Raw genomic sequence first — 17,763 nt, 5'->3', positions numbered from 1 at the left:
CTTTTATTATTGTGTATTCAGCAACTTTGACCTTAATCAAACACTTCCACTAAGAGGGGAATCAATGAAATGAACACGTGATAAAGGATAAAAGAAGTCTACAATTTAGTGGTGCAAAATAACTGAAAATTGCGGTGTTTGGAAATTTAATATTCTTCCACTAACCATAGGCCATTATTTTTAATAAGCCTTATTTTTGAAGCAGTTATTAGGCCAAGAATCCTGAGACATAACCGTCAGCTGAGCCTCTCTATGGGAAGCCTGCCTCCCAGACCCACTACTGTATGTAATGTATTTATGTATGTATTTGTAAATGTGACAGAAGCCTGGAAGAGCTGGGCTGTGGCGACGGGTAGCATACAAGTGTGCTCTCCCGGTCTGGACACCGTTACTATAGCCAAGTAGGCCTGACTTTTCTGCCTGCAGTCTTTCTATGTGACCCCAGCTCAGTGGGCTGCTGGGTGTGCCACTGAAGGACTCATGGTTTGCGGCCAGGTCAGTACCAATGAAGACTCACGACTTATCTCACTCCCTGTGAACCATGCTGTTTTTCCCTCTGTAATTACTTCATACTTGTTTTTGAAAAACTGATCCATTTGTCATTTGTCATGGTCCCCCTTCCAACAAATCTTAATCTGGAAATAGAAGTGACCCCTGTCCAGCATAAGCCTGGTGCCTGTATGTCTGTGCACAGCAGGGGCTTCTGCTTTGGGTCTGGTCCTGCTCCAGAGACTTGTCTTTTCTGACCAACCATTGAAAAAAAAATCTGAACTACATTTCAGAGATGTTCAGCCAGTCGGCTCCTTTATAAAGAAATCAAAGATCTGCTCCCATCTCAGTGAAAGCCTGTCTCCAAACAAAGGCTCCTCTATACCAGCTGTCCTGAGCTAGGTGGGCAACTGTTTCAGGGTTTTCTCTCGCCCAAACTCCACCTAATAAAGTTCTGAGAGCATGCGTCTCTGTGTGCTGTGGCTAAGGGAGATTGCTTGGGAGAGGCACTATCTCACAGGGGTGGCCACTTGAATTGCTGTCACCTTCTTCAGGGCCTCATCTGTGCCTTGGCAAGTTCATGTCCCTTTTCTGGCCACCTCTTAGTAAGCCTCAGGACCACGGGCCATCATATAAAGATGATAAGGCCCAGAGAACAGGAGTGCCAGGATAGTGCTGTCCAAACCCCAACTGCTCGTCTGCTAAGAAGCCAAGTGCCTGCACTCAAAGCTGGTGGGCTGCCAGACCCGGACAGTCACCGATCCTCCTGCCATTCACTGTCTATGACTGTTGGTTAAGTCAGGGGTTGGCGACAGGCAATGTAGAGTACCCTGTGTTGGGGCTCTCCACTGTTTCAGAGCAGGCTAAAGAGAGATAAAAGGGAGTGTACCATATTCAAAATGCTTTAGGTGAGCTCCTTAGTCTAGGCAGAGTTTGCAACTGGCCATAGCTACATGTGGGACCCTTTTTTTAAAAGCAGTTTTTTTTTTTTTTTGATTAATGTTCTCAAGTGTTGGAGATTTGGAGATCATGATATGGAACATGGCTATACAGTTAGTGGTCAAGCCATCAAACACTTAAAGCTTTTGGCCCATAGCTTTGGACCCTAGCTGGAGCCAGAAGAAAAGGCAAATGTCTAACCTGTTGCTCCTTCTCTGACCTGAATGCTGGACTGAGCACCATGGTGCTGCTGCCTGCTGTGCTCTAGCACAAGGTGGGTGAACACAACTCTGCTGGCCCAGGGTGGCAACGCCCTTCAGGCAAATTAAACAAATGTCCTTGCCCTCAAGGGTCTCTGGTAGTTAGCTGCTCAGAAAAGGTCTGGTGGAGCCCAAAGAACAGTTTTAGCAGAGACCTGGCAATTGTCAAGGTGACAATGAGGTGCATTTTTTAAAACAAGGAGATGGGGTCAACCCATGGTGAAGTAGGAATACAGGTATTTTTTTTATTTCACATTTTTATTAGTAGACAGGTGGGCAGAAAAAGACAAACCACTAAAGGGGAAGCCAACAAAATGCATCAGAAAAACTTCTCATAATTTAAACTGAAAAGCCATCTACAATTTTAGCTAAGAAAACTATTAAAGTCAGGGTATCTGCTGGTTTCAGTTGAAGTTGCATCTGAATCTTTTCAGATGTAAATGTAAACCTCCTTGAGGGCTGGGGAGAGGCCCAATTCCCCTTCCAATGGACAGGATCAAACATAAGGGAACCAGCAACAGTGGCCAGGAGAAGAGGGCTAAGAAGTGATTACAAAAGGAGTGAGGCTAATAGAATCTGGAATGGTAAGAGCTGGGAGACCAAGAGGAAGAGCAACGGAATCATGATCGAGCAGAGCATTCACTCAGAGCCTTCGCTGGACCCCAAAGGAATCCTGTTCTTCTCAGGCCAAGTAGACAGCACCACTGTGCTCAACATTTCTACTTGCACCCAAAAACTACTCCCAAAAGGAAAAATTAACACTCGAGACTTTTCCACAGGACAGCTTCTTGGGAACCTAAGTCCGGACCAGCATGTTAAGTCAGTTTAGACTACAGCATCTGGCTGCCAGAGTCCACATGGCCTTGGAACTGACCACACCACACCCCCACCAAAGGCTGAGTGGTCCACTCCCACTTGCCTCTGTGGCTGCCCGAGTCAACAGGCCCCTCAGGCCAGCAGGGCACCTCCCACAGTGCCAAATGCAAGGTGCAAGCCCTGGGCTTAGGTGCTTTAGGATCAGAAGGCTTAGTTTTAGGGTGCCAAGAGAGTATAGACCAAACAGTTGGCTAGGGGTGGCCTCTGGGGAGAGATCAAAAAGTATTTGTAGATCTGCAGGCTATCTGGGAGCAAAAGCTGGAAGTGTCTCTTTGCCGTGGCCCTGTTCAGCACAGCAGCTGTGGTCCTGAGTCAGGAGACTCGGGTACAGCCTGTGGAGATAATTTCTCTAAATTTCAATGCTCACGTGTTCAACAGTAAACATTCTCATTTAGTAACAGACGAAACTTAAGAGGCCAGGAACTGCTGAGAAATCGCATTCATTGAGCAGTGTGAAGAGAGAATGAAAAAACCCTGAGATCAGAAAGGAAGGGGAACCATGGAAGGAGGAAGCATAGTCTACGTATGGAGGGTCAGGCCTTCCCAGGTCCCATCTGCCCTTTGGTTCTTTCTGAGCTGTGATCTGAGGATAAGGAAGGACCCTGGCACACAAGAATCTCAACCCCCATCCTTCTGGAAGTCTGGTTTCACAGTTGCTAAACAAAACCCTCTTTCAAGTCTGGGATGAAGCTGCAGGGAGCCGCATGATTGACACCTGGGAACAAAGCCCAAGTGCCAGGAGCCCAGGGAAGCTCCATGAACCACCTCTGCTTGCACTCCTTGGCCCAAGTACATTGAAAGGAGCAGGAAGTCCAGACCATATCCAATGAGGAAGACAACCATTCCCAGGTTGCACACATCCACAATTATCACTATCAAGATGAGCAGCTCAATGAAAACCAAAATCTTAACACATGCACCGAGGATTAATACTGAGTAATTAAAGGTGGCTACTTAAATAAAAACCTGGGATCCACCCTCTCCCAACAGCGGCCACGCACGCACGCATGTACACACACACACACACACACACACACACACACACACACACACAGATACACACATAACCAAAACAAGCCCAGAAGTTCTACACTCCTGTCCAGTGAATTCTCTTTATTTATTTTTTGTAGGGAGCGGCGCGGTAAAACAAAGATGGCGCTGACATCCAGTCCCCTCTGGTAGTAAACAACTCATCGCGCATGCGCAGGCTTGTCCCCTTGCCAGGGCAGCCGTAGGATAATGAGGTGATCTGGCACCCACCTGTGGTGAACAATGGTACCGCGCATGCGCGGGTTTTGCACCTGGCGTCAGTTGGGTGGGACGTTAATATGCTAATGAGGGATTCATGCTCCGCCAATCCCTGAAGGACAATTAACATAGCCTCAGCCTGCTGTGTATATAAGGCGAGTGCTTTTTCCGCTCGAGGTCCCCATATCAGCAAAGAGGTGGTCCTACGATAAAGGCTGTTGAGAAAAATACGACTGTGTTGCGCCTTCCTTGTCGGCCGAGGCGGGCACAACAATTTTTTTTTTACTGTGTTTTGTTTCTGTTTTGGGTTCTCTTTCAATAGCTAAATTCATCAGGTTACTACTCCATAAATACAACTGAGAATTGTTCTAAAGTACACAGAATATTGAAGTTTGAACTTAACCCCTTAGATCCAGAATGCCTTACCTAATGATCTCAGCGTACTCCTGGTCCTTTCCTTTGCTGTCCCTCCATTTCCTGAACATGACTGAAGCATCCACATTGGCTGGAGAAAAGGTGTTGGGCTCATTAAGCAGGGAGATTACACTCAGCACGATAGTCCTGAGAAGGAAAGAAGAACCCACAGTGAAGCTCCACGTCCGTCGTGTCCACCAGCAGTTTTTAAGAAACTACAGTTTTAAAGTTTTTCCCCTTAAAAAATTTCTGATGCAAATTTGAGTCATAATATTTGAAGACTTATGAAAAGTGGATTATGCAATTTTGTTTTCAGGGGCCAGTGTGATGGCCCAGCAGGTAAAGGAACTTGCCACCAAGCCTGATGCTATGCGTGGATCATTGAGTGAAAAGGACAGAGGACAAGAACGCCCCACAGTTGCTTTATGCTCCCACGCCACAACACGCAAATATAAATACACACAGTAAATGTCATTTTTTTTTTTAAATTTTTTTCCCTTAGGACCAGAAGCCACTTCAACCACCAGAACTCCAGGTAGGCCACCCACACAGGACTACTCTGTGTCCCCAGCACATCCCTGCTGTATCAGAGGCTCGAGAACTCAGCCCTGAACTCTAGTGGAGAACCCCAGTTCAACACAGGCCACAAATAACAGAAACCAAGAAACAAAATACCCATCCAACAAAGACAAACTCAGAAATCAAATGCTGTGCTCTAACTGGACGTCTGCATAGAAGAATGCATATACGTCCATAGCTACCACCAGACCAAAGTCTAAGTGGATCAAAGACCTCAACATAAAGCCAGACGCACTGAACCTGACAGAGGGGACAGTGGGGAGAGCCGTAGGAGACAACTTCCTCAACACAGCACCAATACCAAGGGCGCTGAGATCGACAATTAGTAAATGGGACCTCATGAATCTGAAAATCTTCTGTAAGAAAAGGGACACTTTCAATAGGACAAGACGGCAGCCTACAAGAATAGAAAAGATTTTCACTAACTCCACATCCAACAGTGGGCCAATATCCAAAATTATATAAAGAACTCAAGAAACTAGGCATCAACAAACCATATAATCCAACTCCAGGACACAGATGTAAGCAGGATTCTCAATAGAAGAATCCCAAATGGCTGAGACGCACCTAAAGAAATGTTCCAGCATCTCAGCCATCTGAGAGATGCAAATCAAAATGACCCTGAGAGTCCACCTCACACCTGTCAGAATGGCCGAGATCAAAACCACAAGGGATGGCTCAGGCTGGTGAAGATGAGGAGCAAGGGGCGTGCTCCTCCATTGCTGGGGGGAGTGCAAACATGTATGACAGTTCCTCAGAAACTGGGACTAGATCTACCTCAAGACCCAGCTATACCACTCTTGGGGCTCCATCCTTCCAAAAGGACACATGCTCAACTATGTCCACAGCTTTATTCATAATAGCCAGAAGTGGGAAACAACCCAGATGTCCCTGAATTGAGGAATAAATAAAGAAAATGTGATACCTTTATATAATGGAGTATTACTCAGCTGTTAAGAAAATGATATCATGGAATTTGCAGGCAAATGAATGGAACTAGAAAAGATAATCCCAAGTGGGGTAACCCAGACCCAGAAAGACAACATGGAACATACTCATCAAGAAGTGCATATGAGCTGTCAAGGGCAAATATGCTAACGTCCACAGACCCAAGAGGCTGGCTAAGTAACAAGTAGGGCTCTCTCTAGGAAGGGAAATAGGAAGGGAGTAGATTCTGCTGAGGAGGAGGGAAATAGAGGGATCAGGGCAAGGTGGGGGACACAGAGAACACAAGGAGAGACTGCAGGAACTGGAGAGCATTTATGGGGTGATGTGGAAACCTAGTGTAGTGCAAGCTCCCCGGAACCCACGAGGATGACTTTAGGGAGGACTCCTAGTAACGGAGGATACGGAGCCTGAACAGACCGTCTTCTGTAACCAAGGCTGTAACCAGTGGTGGGCCTAGGACACCAACCCAGCCACAAGACCTTCCACCTACAATCTGTTCTTCCTGCAGATGCACCTGGGTAAAGGTGGCACAGAACTGGTGGGAGTGGCCAACCAATGACTGGTCTTCTTTGAGGCCAACCCCACAAGAGGAAGCCTATGCCTGACACTAACTGGACAGCCCAGAGACCTATGGTAGGAAAACAAAACAAAAAACAAATGGTTCCTAATGATGTCTCACCTACCTGTCATCAAAGAGGCTTCTTGGCAGCAGAGGGGACTGATACAGAGGCTCACGGCCAGACACTAAGGGGAGTGCTAGTCCAGGCTGGAGGTCTCCATCAGGCTCCTCCCTCACGAACCCCATAGAAATGGGGGAGAAGGAAATATGGGAGCCAGAGGGGTCAAGGACACCAGGAGAACACAGCCCACAGAAACATACATAGAGGCTGAGAGAGGGAAGTGACAATTACAGTCTGCGTGGGTATGTGCCAGGTTCTCTGTATGTTATGGCTGTGTAGCTCAGTGTTCTTGTGGGTCTCATCTCTGACTCTCTTGCCTGCTCCTGGGACGGTGATCCTCCCACTGGGCTGCAAGGAGGGTTTGTGCCTGGTCTCACTGTGGCTTGTTAGCTACGTTCAGCCGATGTACTTGGGACGTCTGGTCTTACTCTGAGGAGAGAGGTGTCTGTGTGTGTTTGTGTGTATGTGTGTGTGTGTGTGTGTGTGTGTGTGTGTATGTGTGTGTGTGTGTATGTGAGAGAGAGACAGAGAGACAGAGACAGAGACAGAGAGACCGAGACAGAGAGAGGGGTATCTCTGTGTGTGTGTGTGTGTGTGAGAGAGAGAGACAGTGTATACAGGCCTGTGTGTGTGTGTGTGTGTGTGTGTGTGTGTGTGAGAGAGAGAGAGAGAGAGAGAGAGAGAGAGAGAGAGAGTGAGAGAGAGAGTGAGAGACAGAGAGAGGGGTGTGTGTGTGAGAGAGAGAGACAGAGACACACAGAGAGAGACAGAGAGAGAGACAGAGAGAGAGAATAAATTACAAAAAGAAATTCTCAAATATGTTTCGGGGATAGAGAGAGGACGCAGTGGCTAAGAGCAAGTACTGTTGTTCTAGACCCAAATCTGCTATGTAGCACCCAACACACACAATCCCACATTAGGCACTCACACAGTCGCTTAACTCCAGCTCCTAAGGATCTGAAACCTCTGGTCTTTTTGGTCACATGCACATACCCACAGACAGATACACAAATGCATAATTAAAATCAAATAGATTTTTTAAAAAACCTGTTTTCCAGCAATCAGCTGGCTAAGCCACCAAGCAGGCAGGGAGGAGTCGATGTGTGCAGTCTCAGCACACCTGAGGTGCAGGAGCCAGAGTGAGTGCCTGGCTCTCACAGAAACCAAGGGAGTCACAAGGGAGAGAGGGAATGGCATGTCTGATTTGAGGCCAGCCTGGTCTACACAGCAAGTTCTTAGCCAGTCAAGGCCATATAGTGAGACCTTGTTTCTAAATAAATATTTAAATACATAAGTAAGCGAGTGAACTAAACAAATAAACAGAAAACAGCCTGGCCTTGTGTTTCCCTCCCCAGGCCATACCCACCCACCCCGAAGAGCATTGAGAAAGCAAAAAGAGCTCGTTCTTAAAAACCTGAGCGTAACCCAGGGATTGGTGGATGGGATTTACAGGTTTAGTATAATCTGTCAGAGGTAAACTCCACACAGTGCTGCTATCACTGACATCAGCTCTATATTCTACCCTGACTCTGCTAATTAGAAGGATCTTTGAAAAGGCAGACAGTAATACCAAAAGATAACCCAGTTAATACTGTCCTTATTGTATATTTCAACATGGAAAAGATATTTAGAGAGGACATCAGGGAAAGAATCCAGTTCTAACTGGGAGAACAGAGCAACAACACATGGTAAAAAAAAGTAGTTTCAATGGTTGACATATTGGGTCTTTCTCTTTATGCTGCTAAAGCAACTGTGACATTTTAATGGTGTCGGCTGAGCAGTGCTGGGACGCTGTTGCTGATGTTCCCAGGACATAACGGAAAAACAAGGATTCCCTGGTGAAATGCACAAAAGTGCAAAGTCTAAAAACTAAGACTGAAAGGCCAGCCTGGTCTACACAGTAAGTTCTAGGATAGCCAGAGCTATGTAGAAAGACCCTGTCTCCGAAACAACATCAGCAGCAACCACAAAAGCCCCCTAAGATTGGGGAGGCCTCTGGAGATCAAACAGCTTTCACGCAAGGCAGGTAAGCAAAAAAGGAACTTAAAAATTTGCATGAGTGTATGAAGTGTTGTGTGCATGCGTGTGCACACACGTCACATAGGTATGAAGGTGTCTATGTGGAACCATCTTCTCCTTCCACCTTTCTGTGGGCGCTGGGGATGGAGCTCAGATCTCCAGGTTTACAAGGCAGGGCCTTTACTCACGGAGCTAAGCACGGGGGCGGCACACACCAAGCAGATGGAGGAAGGCAGGACAATAAGGAGCGCAAACTCCAAAGTTGACACGAGCTACACAGACAGAGCAACCTGAACAACCTACCCTGTCTCTCCAAAAACAAAACAAAACCCCTTCGCTGTGCCCATTTTGCTGACAAATGCTTGCAGCAGACCCTGGATCTCTCCCTTTCAACAGGTTGTAGAAGACCAGACAAGAAACTCATACCCGCATCTGTGGCTGCTGGACCGGGTCCCCCCATTCGCACCTACCAAGACCACTTTTCACCTTTAAGGAAAAGGAGAGATGACAGGTACTTCTGGAGAGGACCTCAGAGAAAGCAGCTGTCAGGTCAGGCCACGGCAAGAACTAGAGTCGGTTTCTGGCCGTTTCCCACAAACAGAAGACAAAGGACCACTCACCAGCATTGTCCTCATGGGGTTCCTGGACTTCAGTCCTTCAGAGATGGCAAAACCATCAAACTTCAGTAGATAACAATTGGATTTTTTTTTCTTGTTTATTGCTCTACTCAATTCCCACAACCGTATGGACTCCAGCTCTTAAAAGGTTCCACATACTCTTTAGGTGACAAAAACCCTTGCACACAACTCTTCCTTAGGGATTCACCCACTCACATTCCAACAGTACAGATGTGGGCACAACTAGACCGGATTCAGAGTTTACTGACAGTGCCTCGGTCAGGCAGGCTGCTAAACGCTGACGGTTCAGCAGCAGTGCTGATAGGAAGATCACCTGTCCATCTGACTGTCTTCCACGGGTGGCATCATTACACCTGCTGAACATTTGGGACGCAGAGGCAGCAAATACATGGCAAAGCGGTCTGCAGAACAAATGCTTGGCCAGCCAGAGCTACACAGGGGACATAGCACTTCCACAAGTAACCCTCAAACAAATCTAGCAATTTACCATCCTTAGAAAGAACCTCCAGGGCTGGAGAGATGGCTCAGGGGTTAAGAGCACCGACTGCTCTTCCAGAGGTCCTGAGTTCCAATCCCAGCAACCACATGGTGGCTCACAACCATCTGTAATGAGATCTGGTGCTCTCTTCTGGTGTGTCTGAAGTACAGCTACAATGTACTGATACATAAAATAAATCTTTAAAAAACCTTTAAAAGAGAGAGAACCTCCAAAGCGTGCTGGTGCGTGCCTGTAATCCCAGCATGCAGGAGATGGAGGCCCCAGATCAAGGTCAGCTAGGCTAACAGTAAATCCCTGGGTTTTTTTTAAACAAACAAAACAAACAACAACAAAACAAAACCTTTGTCTCAACAAATAACAGAAACAAAAAAAAAAAGAGAGAAAGATTCGCCATTGTGGCACGTTCCTGACTTGGCTCCCAAAGACCACCAGGTAGTGCCGGGCAGACAAGGCAGTTTCAGACTGAAGTAACAACCAACATCATGCAGCACAGAGACACAAGACTTGAGAGAGTAACCAGTTCTAAAGCAAAGGGACAAAGGCCGAAGCACCCTAGGGCATGACTCCAGAGCTGCCCAACAACAAAACAGCCTGGTGAGAGCAGAACACACCTCCCTGTTAGGATAAAGAGCTCTCCTCCCCTCTCTCCCTTCCCAACAGAGAGGATCTTACTGTTGTCTTATCTTCATTATGTAGACTGGGCTGGCCTTGAACTCACAATCTACAATCTCTACCTCTTGAGGGCTACGATTAAAAGTATTTGCCACCACAAGTAACCAAGGAAAAATAGTGTGACTTCCTGGTAAACAGGAGGAATACAGCAGCATCCAGGAAGGGATGTAATGATTAAAAATCTCGTTCCAGGCTTTCTATCAGGGCAGAGGCTTATTCCCCAAAGTAAAGAATCAGAGACATGGAGTCAACACTCAGCCTCTAAAAAGAAGCACCACCAATATAGGGAGACGACTTCCTCAAAGCCAGGGTGTGCTCCAGCCCTGCCTGAGAAATAAGCACCACACTCACACTTCAAGGGATAACCAGGGTGGGGGTGTGTGACCAACTTTAAATGAACTCTTAAAGACTTATCCTCAGGATACCTCAAACTCCACAGGACCAGACTGGAAATGTAAGAGCGACCTACAGTGTTCATCCCTACACTAGGTGCGGGAAACACAACAGAAGCAGGCATGGCCGCATCCCTGCAATCCCAGCACTGGGGGGCAGAGGCAGGTGGATGTGTGTGAGTTCAGGGCCATCTGGTTCATAGCATCACTTCTGTTGGGGAGTCCCTGCAGGTATCACAGATGGTGGAAACTGAACCTCAAGGAGGTGAGGATGAAAACTCACTACAACCTTACTTAGTCAGTGATGCTGGACCAAAACTTCCACAAAGGCTGATCCTGTGGCTTAATCTTCTTACACAGTTAAACACAGTAAAACCTGATGTAAACCAGGGGTTGGGGTGTGGTCTCCACATGACAAGTCTCACAGCAAAGCCTTGGGGACAGCTACATAAAATCTCCTTTACAGATGCCCGACCTCGGCAGAGCACCTGAGACCTTCACTCTGAGGATCAAGGCTCCCGACTGGGAACAGGACATGGGGCTCAGGCCCAGAGAGGATTAGTAATAACCATAGGGTGGATTCTCACGGTGGAGAACGCAGGGTACTTGGGTTTCTTTCGTAAGGATGAGTCCTCCTCACTGAAGGCAAAGCCCAGGATTAGAGCCTAACACACTCTGAGGATTTGGGTGGAGGCTGGTTCCTAACAGGATAGCAGGGGCCTCTGTTTCTCTCACTCCAGGATTCTGGGTAGCCAGCCATCGTCCTTCCGGCCTCTGAGGAAAGCAGGCCTGTGTGCTCCACCGGCCTGGTTCCTGCAACACTTCCTTTAAGCTTTGCCTCCTAACTACCCTTGCACTGGGGCCAAGGAGAACAAAGTGATGCTGCCCTGGTGAGGACGACAGCTGCTAAGTGACTAAGGGGTGTGCAATACACAGTCAGGACACAAGCGGGGAGCACAATTTCAAACTTGTAAGCTGTTTTGTTGCTAGACTTTCTCAATCCTTTCAGACCACAGCTGACCATGGGAAACTAACGTAATGGAAAGCAAAGTACACTGTCTGCTCACCTGCAGCTCATGGTAGCCTGGGAAGCAGAACACGGCCCTCTCAGGCCGCCTCCTAGACACGTGATGACCTTAGAGTGGAATAAATGAAACTTTCCATACTTAAGAGTCTGTTACCATAGTCCCTAATTCAAAGCCTTTGCTATACAGGGTTCTTCTCAAAGCAAAGAAGTAGAATGCATTTAAACAAAATGTTTAAAATATTTTTCATGTACTCAGCATTCAGATTAGATGTGCCATGTGGAGCGGACTGGGGTGACGCATGCATGCAACTGGCAGCTATTCTGCCCTCCGGCAGGGGAAGCAAATAGTCATCCCCCACCTCACAGCACACAGGGCCCCAGGCAGCTCACTGACAGGTGCTGTGGAGCCGCTCTGCTTCCTCATTGACTCAGGACTTTCAGCACCAGGGGAGTATAACAGAGACTGCGCCTCATGGAAGCAACAAGTCTTTATCTTCTCTTTGTCTGCACCCCACCCCCCAAGACAAGCTCTTCCTGTGTAGTGCTGGCTGCACATGTATTATATAGACCAAGTTGGCCTCAAACTCACCGAGATCCTCCTGCCTCTACCTCCAGAATGCTGGGGTTAAAGGCGTGCACCACGACACTGTCCACGAAGTATATTTCTTACTACATCAAAACCATAACTAGTTGGGCTGCCTAAGCTCCTCAGAATCACCCAGGTGGGGTTGGCAAGTTGGATGGAAAAAAGGAACCTGCTACTTGATCAACAGAATTGGTTCTTGATGGAAAGAGAGAACTGATTTCCATAGCTCTGGTCTCAGATCTCAGCACCTCAGGTCTGTCTGTCTGTCTGTCTGTCTCTCTCTCTCTCCATATATATATCTCACAATTTAAACACAAAAGTTAAGGGATCTAATAAGGAGTAAATTCTAATGTAAGAGGAAGAAGCAGGGGCTGGAGAGATGGCTCAGTGGTTAAGAGCACTGATTGCTCTTCCAGAGGTCCTGAGTTCAAATCCCAGCAACCACGTGGTGGCTCACAACCATCTGTAATGAGATCTGATGCTCTCTTCTGGTGTGCATGAAGACAGCTAAAGTGTCCTTATATATATAAATAAATAAATCTAAAATAAATAAATAAATAAATAAGAAGCTGATGAGGAAAATCAGAGCCCCAACCAGCACTGCTCAGGGAGCCAACACTTCAGACTGATGCAGGTGCATGTGTCAGTCACTTCAGACTGATGCAGGTGCATGTGTCAGTCAACTAGGAACTGCACACCTTCCAGAATCAGGTGCTCCCCTATCCCAACTCCACCTTCAGTCACCGTCACTACAGGCCGATGTCATGAGGCCAGTGCCAGCACTGTGCACATCCTCCCTACGCCCACGCCCCATGCCCTCCTATAAACCTGAGCCGTCACAGCTGCTCTCTCTCTTATCCCCACTCAAAGGCCATCACCTTTCACGTCCCCCAACGCTCCAATAAATCTGTTGTGTGAGGTCTGTTGCATGATGTGAATTCTGCAGTATTCCTTAGCGTGCTGGTCACCAGGATACACTTTTACCTTGAAAGCCGTCCAACACACCCCCATGCAATAGAAGAGAGAAAGTCACAAACGCAGGAAAGATTCTGTTCACAGATTCAAACAGAATGAGACACACCACATATACGCCCAAACGAAGATTCAAGGAGCAGATGTCTGTGCTCCCTGTGTGTTTGGGAGGTTGAGGTGAGAGATTTACTTGAGTCCAGGAATTTGAGGATGGTCTCAAAAAATAGCCAGGTTAGTGGTGGAACACACTTTTAATCCCAGCACTGAGAAGGCAGAGGCAGGTGGGATCTCTGAGTTCCAGGACAGCCACAGGGCTACAGAGAGAAAGAAACCCTGTCTCAAAAAATGAACCCACCAACTAACCAGCAAATAAATGAAAGCAAAGCACAACACAGTCCACTCCATAGAACACCTTACCTCACATTCTGAGGAGGATTCCACCTTTCAGAGGGCAGCTCTCCACTCTGTGGGTCATCTACAGGCAGATGAAGGATTGAAATGCATACATCTCCATTCTACAAGACAATGATACAATGTTCAGTAAAATGTAAGAGACTGATACAAGCAAGGTGCAACCCCACACATCTGCAACCCAGGTATGAGGCCCAGCTGGGCTACTATACAGTCTCAGTCTCTCTCTCTCTCTCTCTCTCTCTCTCTCTCTCTCTCTCTCTCTCTCTCTCTCTCACACACACACACACACACACACACACACACACACACACACACACACACACATGCACGCACGCACACACACATGTGTGCTTTAACCCCCTGACTTGGTAGATATGAGAGTTTGAGGACAGCCTGGGCTATACAGCAAATTCCAAACCAGCTAGGGCTACATGGTAAGAATCTGACTCTAATAAAACAGAACCAAAAACCCAGAAATGTGATGAAGTTTTTTATTAAAATTTCTCCCTGCTCAATTTCTAAGTTGAAGAACAATTAAATATTATAAAATTTTATTTGGACCTGGTATGGTGGCACATGTCAGCACTCAAGGAGACAAGAGGCAGGATGGTCACTCCAAGTTTGAGACAGCGTGATCTATATACATACTATGTTCCAGGCCACCTAGGGCTATTATTCCTCAAGCAGAACAAAACATATGGGGTAGTCTCCAAGATAGATGTCTGTCCTGTCTGTAGCATCATCTTTCTGAAGCAAACAGAACAAGCAAGCAAGCATGGTACCTGCTAAGTATACGGTTACCAACTGACCGCTGTGCTATACGATCTGTATAATGCATAAGCACTGTAAGAGCGGATCTAACAAGCACAGTCAATACGTCAAACACACAGCCACAGGGAGGTATCTAAATATACATACTCAATAGAAAACAGGTCAGTAAAACAGTCATTTGTTTCTTTTCTCCCCCTACCTTCCTTTTTCCTGTTGTTTTTTCAAGACAGGTTTCTCTGTGTAGCCCAGGCTGTCCTGGAACTCTGTAGACCAGGCTGAGCTCAAACTCAAGAGACCCACTTGCCTCTGCCTCCGGAGTGCTGGGATTACAGGCGTGGCCACCACTGCCCGGCAAGTTATTTGTTTTTTAAATCTCAAGGATGGAGATAAGAGTTAAAAGTTTTCGAACTGATAATATATGTATATATGTATGTATGTATGTATGTATGTATATATATATGTATATATATATAATGTGAGGTATAAAAATTATTATATATAATCAAATTAAAATACATGCAGACGGCTAGACAGTGGTAGCATAAGCTTTTTATTCTAGCACTTGTAGAGGCAGGGGGATCTCTGAGATCGAGGACAGCCAGGGATACACAGAGAAAGCCTGTGTAGAAAAACTAAACAAACTACTTCTTTGTATGTTTGAGTAGCCTGTGTGAGGGAGTCAGTGGTGACCACCATGTCATTTCCTCTCTGCCTTCTTTTTTTGAGCACTGAGATAGTCAACTACACGGCTTAGCTAGGAATCCTCCTGCCTCTGCCTACACCGCACTGGAATTAGGTCTGCACTGCACTGTCACACTTGGCTTCTCACAGGAGCTGGGGAAGGGAGCTCAGCCCTCATATCTTCACAGTAATCACTTTCCTGAGGCATCACCCAAGTGCAAAACACTTTCAAGTGTGTGTGTGTGTGTGTGTGTGTGTGTGTGTGTGTGTGTGTGTGTGTGTGTGTTTTGGATTTCTTAAATTATATGTACGTACTGGGAGGAACAGAGGGAGGTAAAACTGTAGTTGGGATGCATTGTATGAGAGGGAAAATGTTTCTTTTTATGAAAATGTCTGTAAACCAGCTGGTCTTACTATTGCTGTGATGGAACACCATGACCAAAAGCAACTGGAAAGGGCTTATTTGACTTATACTTCCTTCTCACTCTTCGAGGAAGTCAGGACAGGAACTCAAAGGAGGCAGGAGCTGGTGCTGAGGCATGGAGTGGTGCTTCTTAACTGGTTTGTTCCTCATGACTTGCTTAGCCTGCTTTCTTATGGAACCCAGGTGCACCAGTCACCCACCACACAGCGAACTGGGCCTTTCCCATCAAGGGTGCCCTGCACACCAGGCCCAGCCTGACTGCCACTCTGGGGCCACTGCACGTCCATAGCCTCTGGGAGCTGAGCAGAGATGAGACAGTAGAAGGCTGGCTAGACAGTGACGTGCAGAGGGGCTTCTAGTGGCAAAAGCTTCTGGAGAGCGTTCTCTTCCCAGGCAGTGTTACAGCTCTTGTGTGACAGATGCTCTCAGACAATGGAGTAATTCTCACACATCTTTATTGCTATTTGCTTGGTCTGAAATGTTAGGGACGCCTCATCTCTATGTGGAGGCACTGCCCCTCCGTGACTGATGGCCACATTTCTCTCCATGGTAGGCTGTGGCTATGAGACCAGGGCCTGGTGACAGGAGCAGGCGAAGCTCCTAATGTTTGTCCCTTGTGGGTCCCTGGGTCTTCAAGCCCAGCTTGATCTTACTAGGCTTCCTCTCACAGTCCACTGTCCTACAGTGTCCAGCAATCAAATCTTTAAGACAAAAAATAACATGGAGAAATGGCTTTGATATAGGACCTAAGTTCAGTTCCCAGGACCCGCATCATGCAGCTCACAACCACCTGTAGCTCCAGTAGGTCTGATGTCATTGTCTTCTGCAGAGCTGCACACACAGGTATACACACGTACACACACACACACACACACACACCACACAAATGTGTACACACGAACACACACAGGTGTACACACGAACACACACAAACACACACACACACAAAGGTGTACACATGAACACACAGGTGTATACACGCACACACACAGGTGTACACACACACAAACACACAGGTGTATACACGCACACATACAGGTCTTCACACGTACACACACACACAGGTGTACACACATACACACAGATGTACACAGATACAGGTATACACACGTGTACACACACAGGATTACACACACAGGTGTACACACATGTACACACACAGATGTACACACATGTACACACACAGATGTACACACACATCTAATACACACACACAGGTGTACACACACAGGTGTACACATGTACACACAGGTATACACACGTACACACAGGTGTTCACACACTTGCACACACAGGTGAACACACACACAGGTGTACACACACACAGAGTAAAATTTTTTTTAAATTTCATTTTACTTTTATGTGTTCTGCCTTCATGAACATCTGTTTACCACATGTGTATAATGCCCATAGAAGCTATAAAAGGGTGTAGAAGTCACATACAGCTGGCTGTGAGCTAGTGTGTGGGTGCTGGGAACTGAATTCAGGTCATCCAGAAGAGCAGTACATGCTCTTAACTGCTGAATGTCTTCCCAGCTCCAGAAATTACAAACAAGCAAATAACCAGACCACCTGCTGTATGTGGTCGAAAGCCTGAGGCTGAGGCAGTTCTAAGTCCTCCTAAGGAAGCTACTCTGCTGCTTTGTTAAGAGGACATACTGCCTGTCAGGCTGCCTCCCAGGTAACCATAGTTATGCCCCAGACTGCTGCTGCTGTCAGCTTTGGTCAGAAAAGCTCCCTTCTGCAGTAGGCTCATAACTTGCCGCCTCAGTCACAAACAGGGCATCTACATCCCCCTCCTCAAGTGCTCAGCAGCCACAGGTCAGCAAGGCGGTAAGCAGTCTTGGGAGCCTGGAGCTGACTACTGCACATGAGGAGCAGGTGTTCTCGGGCACTCACAGCAGCTGTGAATACTTTCATGTGCCCTACAGGAAAACACCTGCCAACATCCTGTCACTCAAAGGACAGAAACTCAACAAGCCCCACCCTTCCTTGAGCTTATAGTTAATGGCTGTTAGGGAGGAAGAGTTTCTTCAATGCTAAAATCCTGGTGTCACTAGTAAGGTGCCCAGACACTGTCAACAACCATATGCAACCCATTTACCAAAACAAAAACAAGGCAGCAACAATAGCAAGAAAAACTGGACAGGGTAGAAAGAGGAGCAGCTGGAAAGAGGAAAAGAATGAGAGAATCAAAGTGGGACAAGAGGGAGTAATGGAAGGAATATGATAAAA

The 17,763-nt window shown here is 46.9% G+C and overlaps 1 protein-coding gene across 1 annotated transcript in view; it reads right to left on the bottom strand.

The window, feature by feature from the left end:
* Nucleotides 1-4,219: 4,219 nt before the first annotated feature.
* LOC116908678 (ubiquitin-conjugating enzyme E2 R2-like) overlaps nt 4,220-17,763 on the bottom strand; it is a 56,508-nt gene continuing 42,964 nt past the window's right edge. The window contains exons 4-5 of the mRNA XM_032912024.1: nt 13,656-13,753; nt 4,220-4,373 (exon numbers count right to left, since the gene is read on the bottom strand). Of these exons, the coding sequence (XP_032767915.1) occupies nt 4,235-4,373; nt 13,656-13,753 (237 nt within the window). The 3' untranslated portion in view covers nt 4,220-4,234. The remainder of the gene's footprint in view (nt 4,374-13,655; nt 13,754-17,763) is intronic.

Source organism: Rattus rattus, chromosome 1, assembly GCF_011064425.1.
Source record: "Rattus rattus isolate New Zealand chromosome 1, Rrattus_CSIRO_v1, whole genome shotgun sequence".
In the NCBI taxonomy this organism is placed as follows: Eukaryota; Metazoa; Chordata; class Mammalia; order Rodentia; family Muridae; genus Rattus; species Rattus rattus.
Note: the sequence above shows the minus strand (reverse complement) of the source record. Positions and strands in the feature narration are given on the sequence as shown.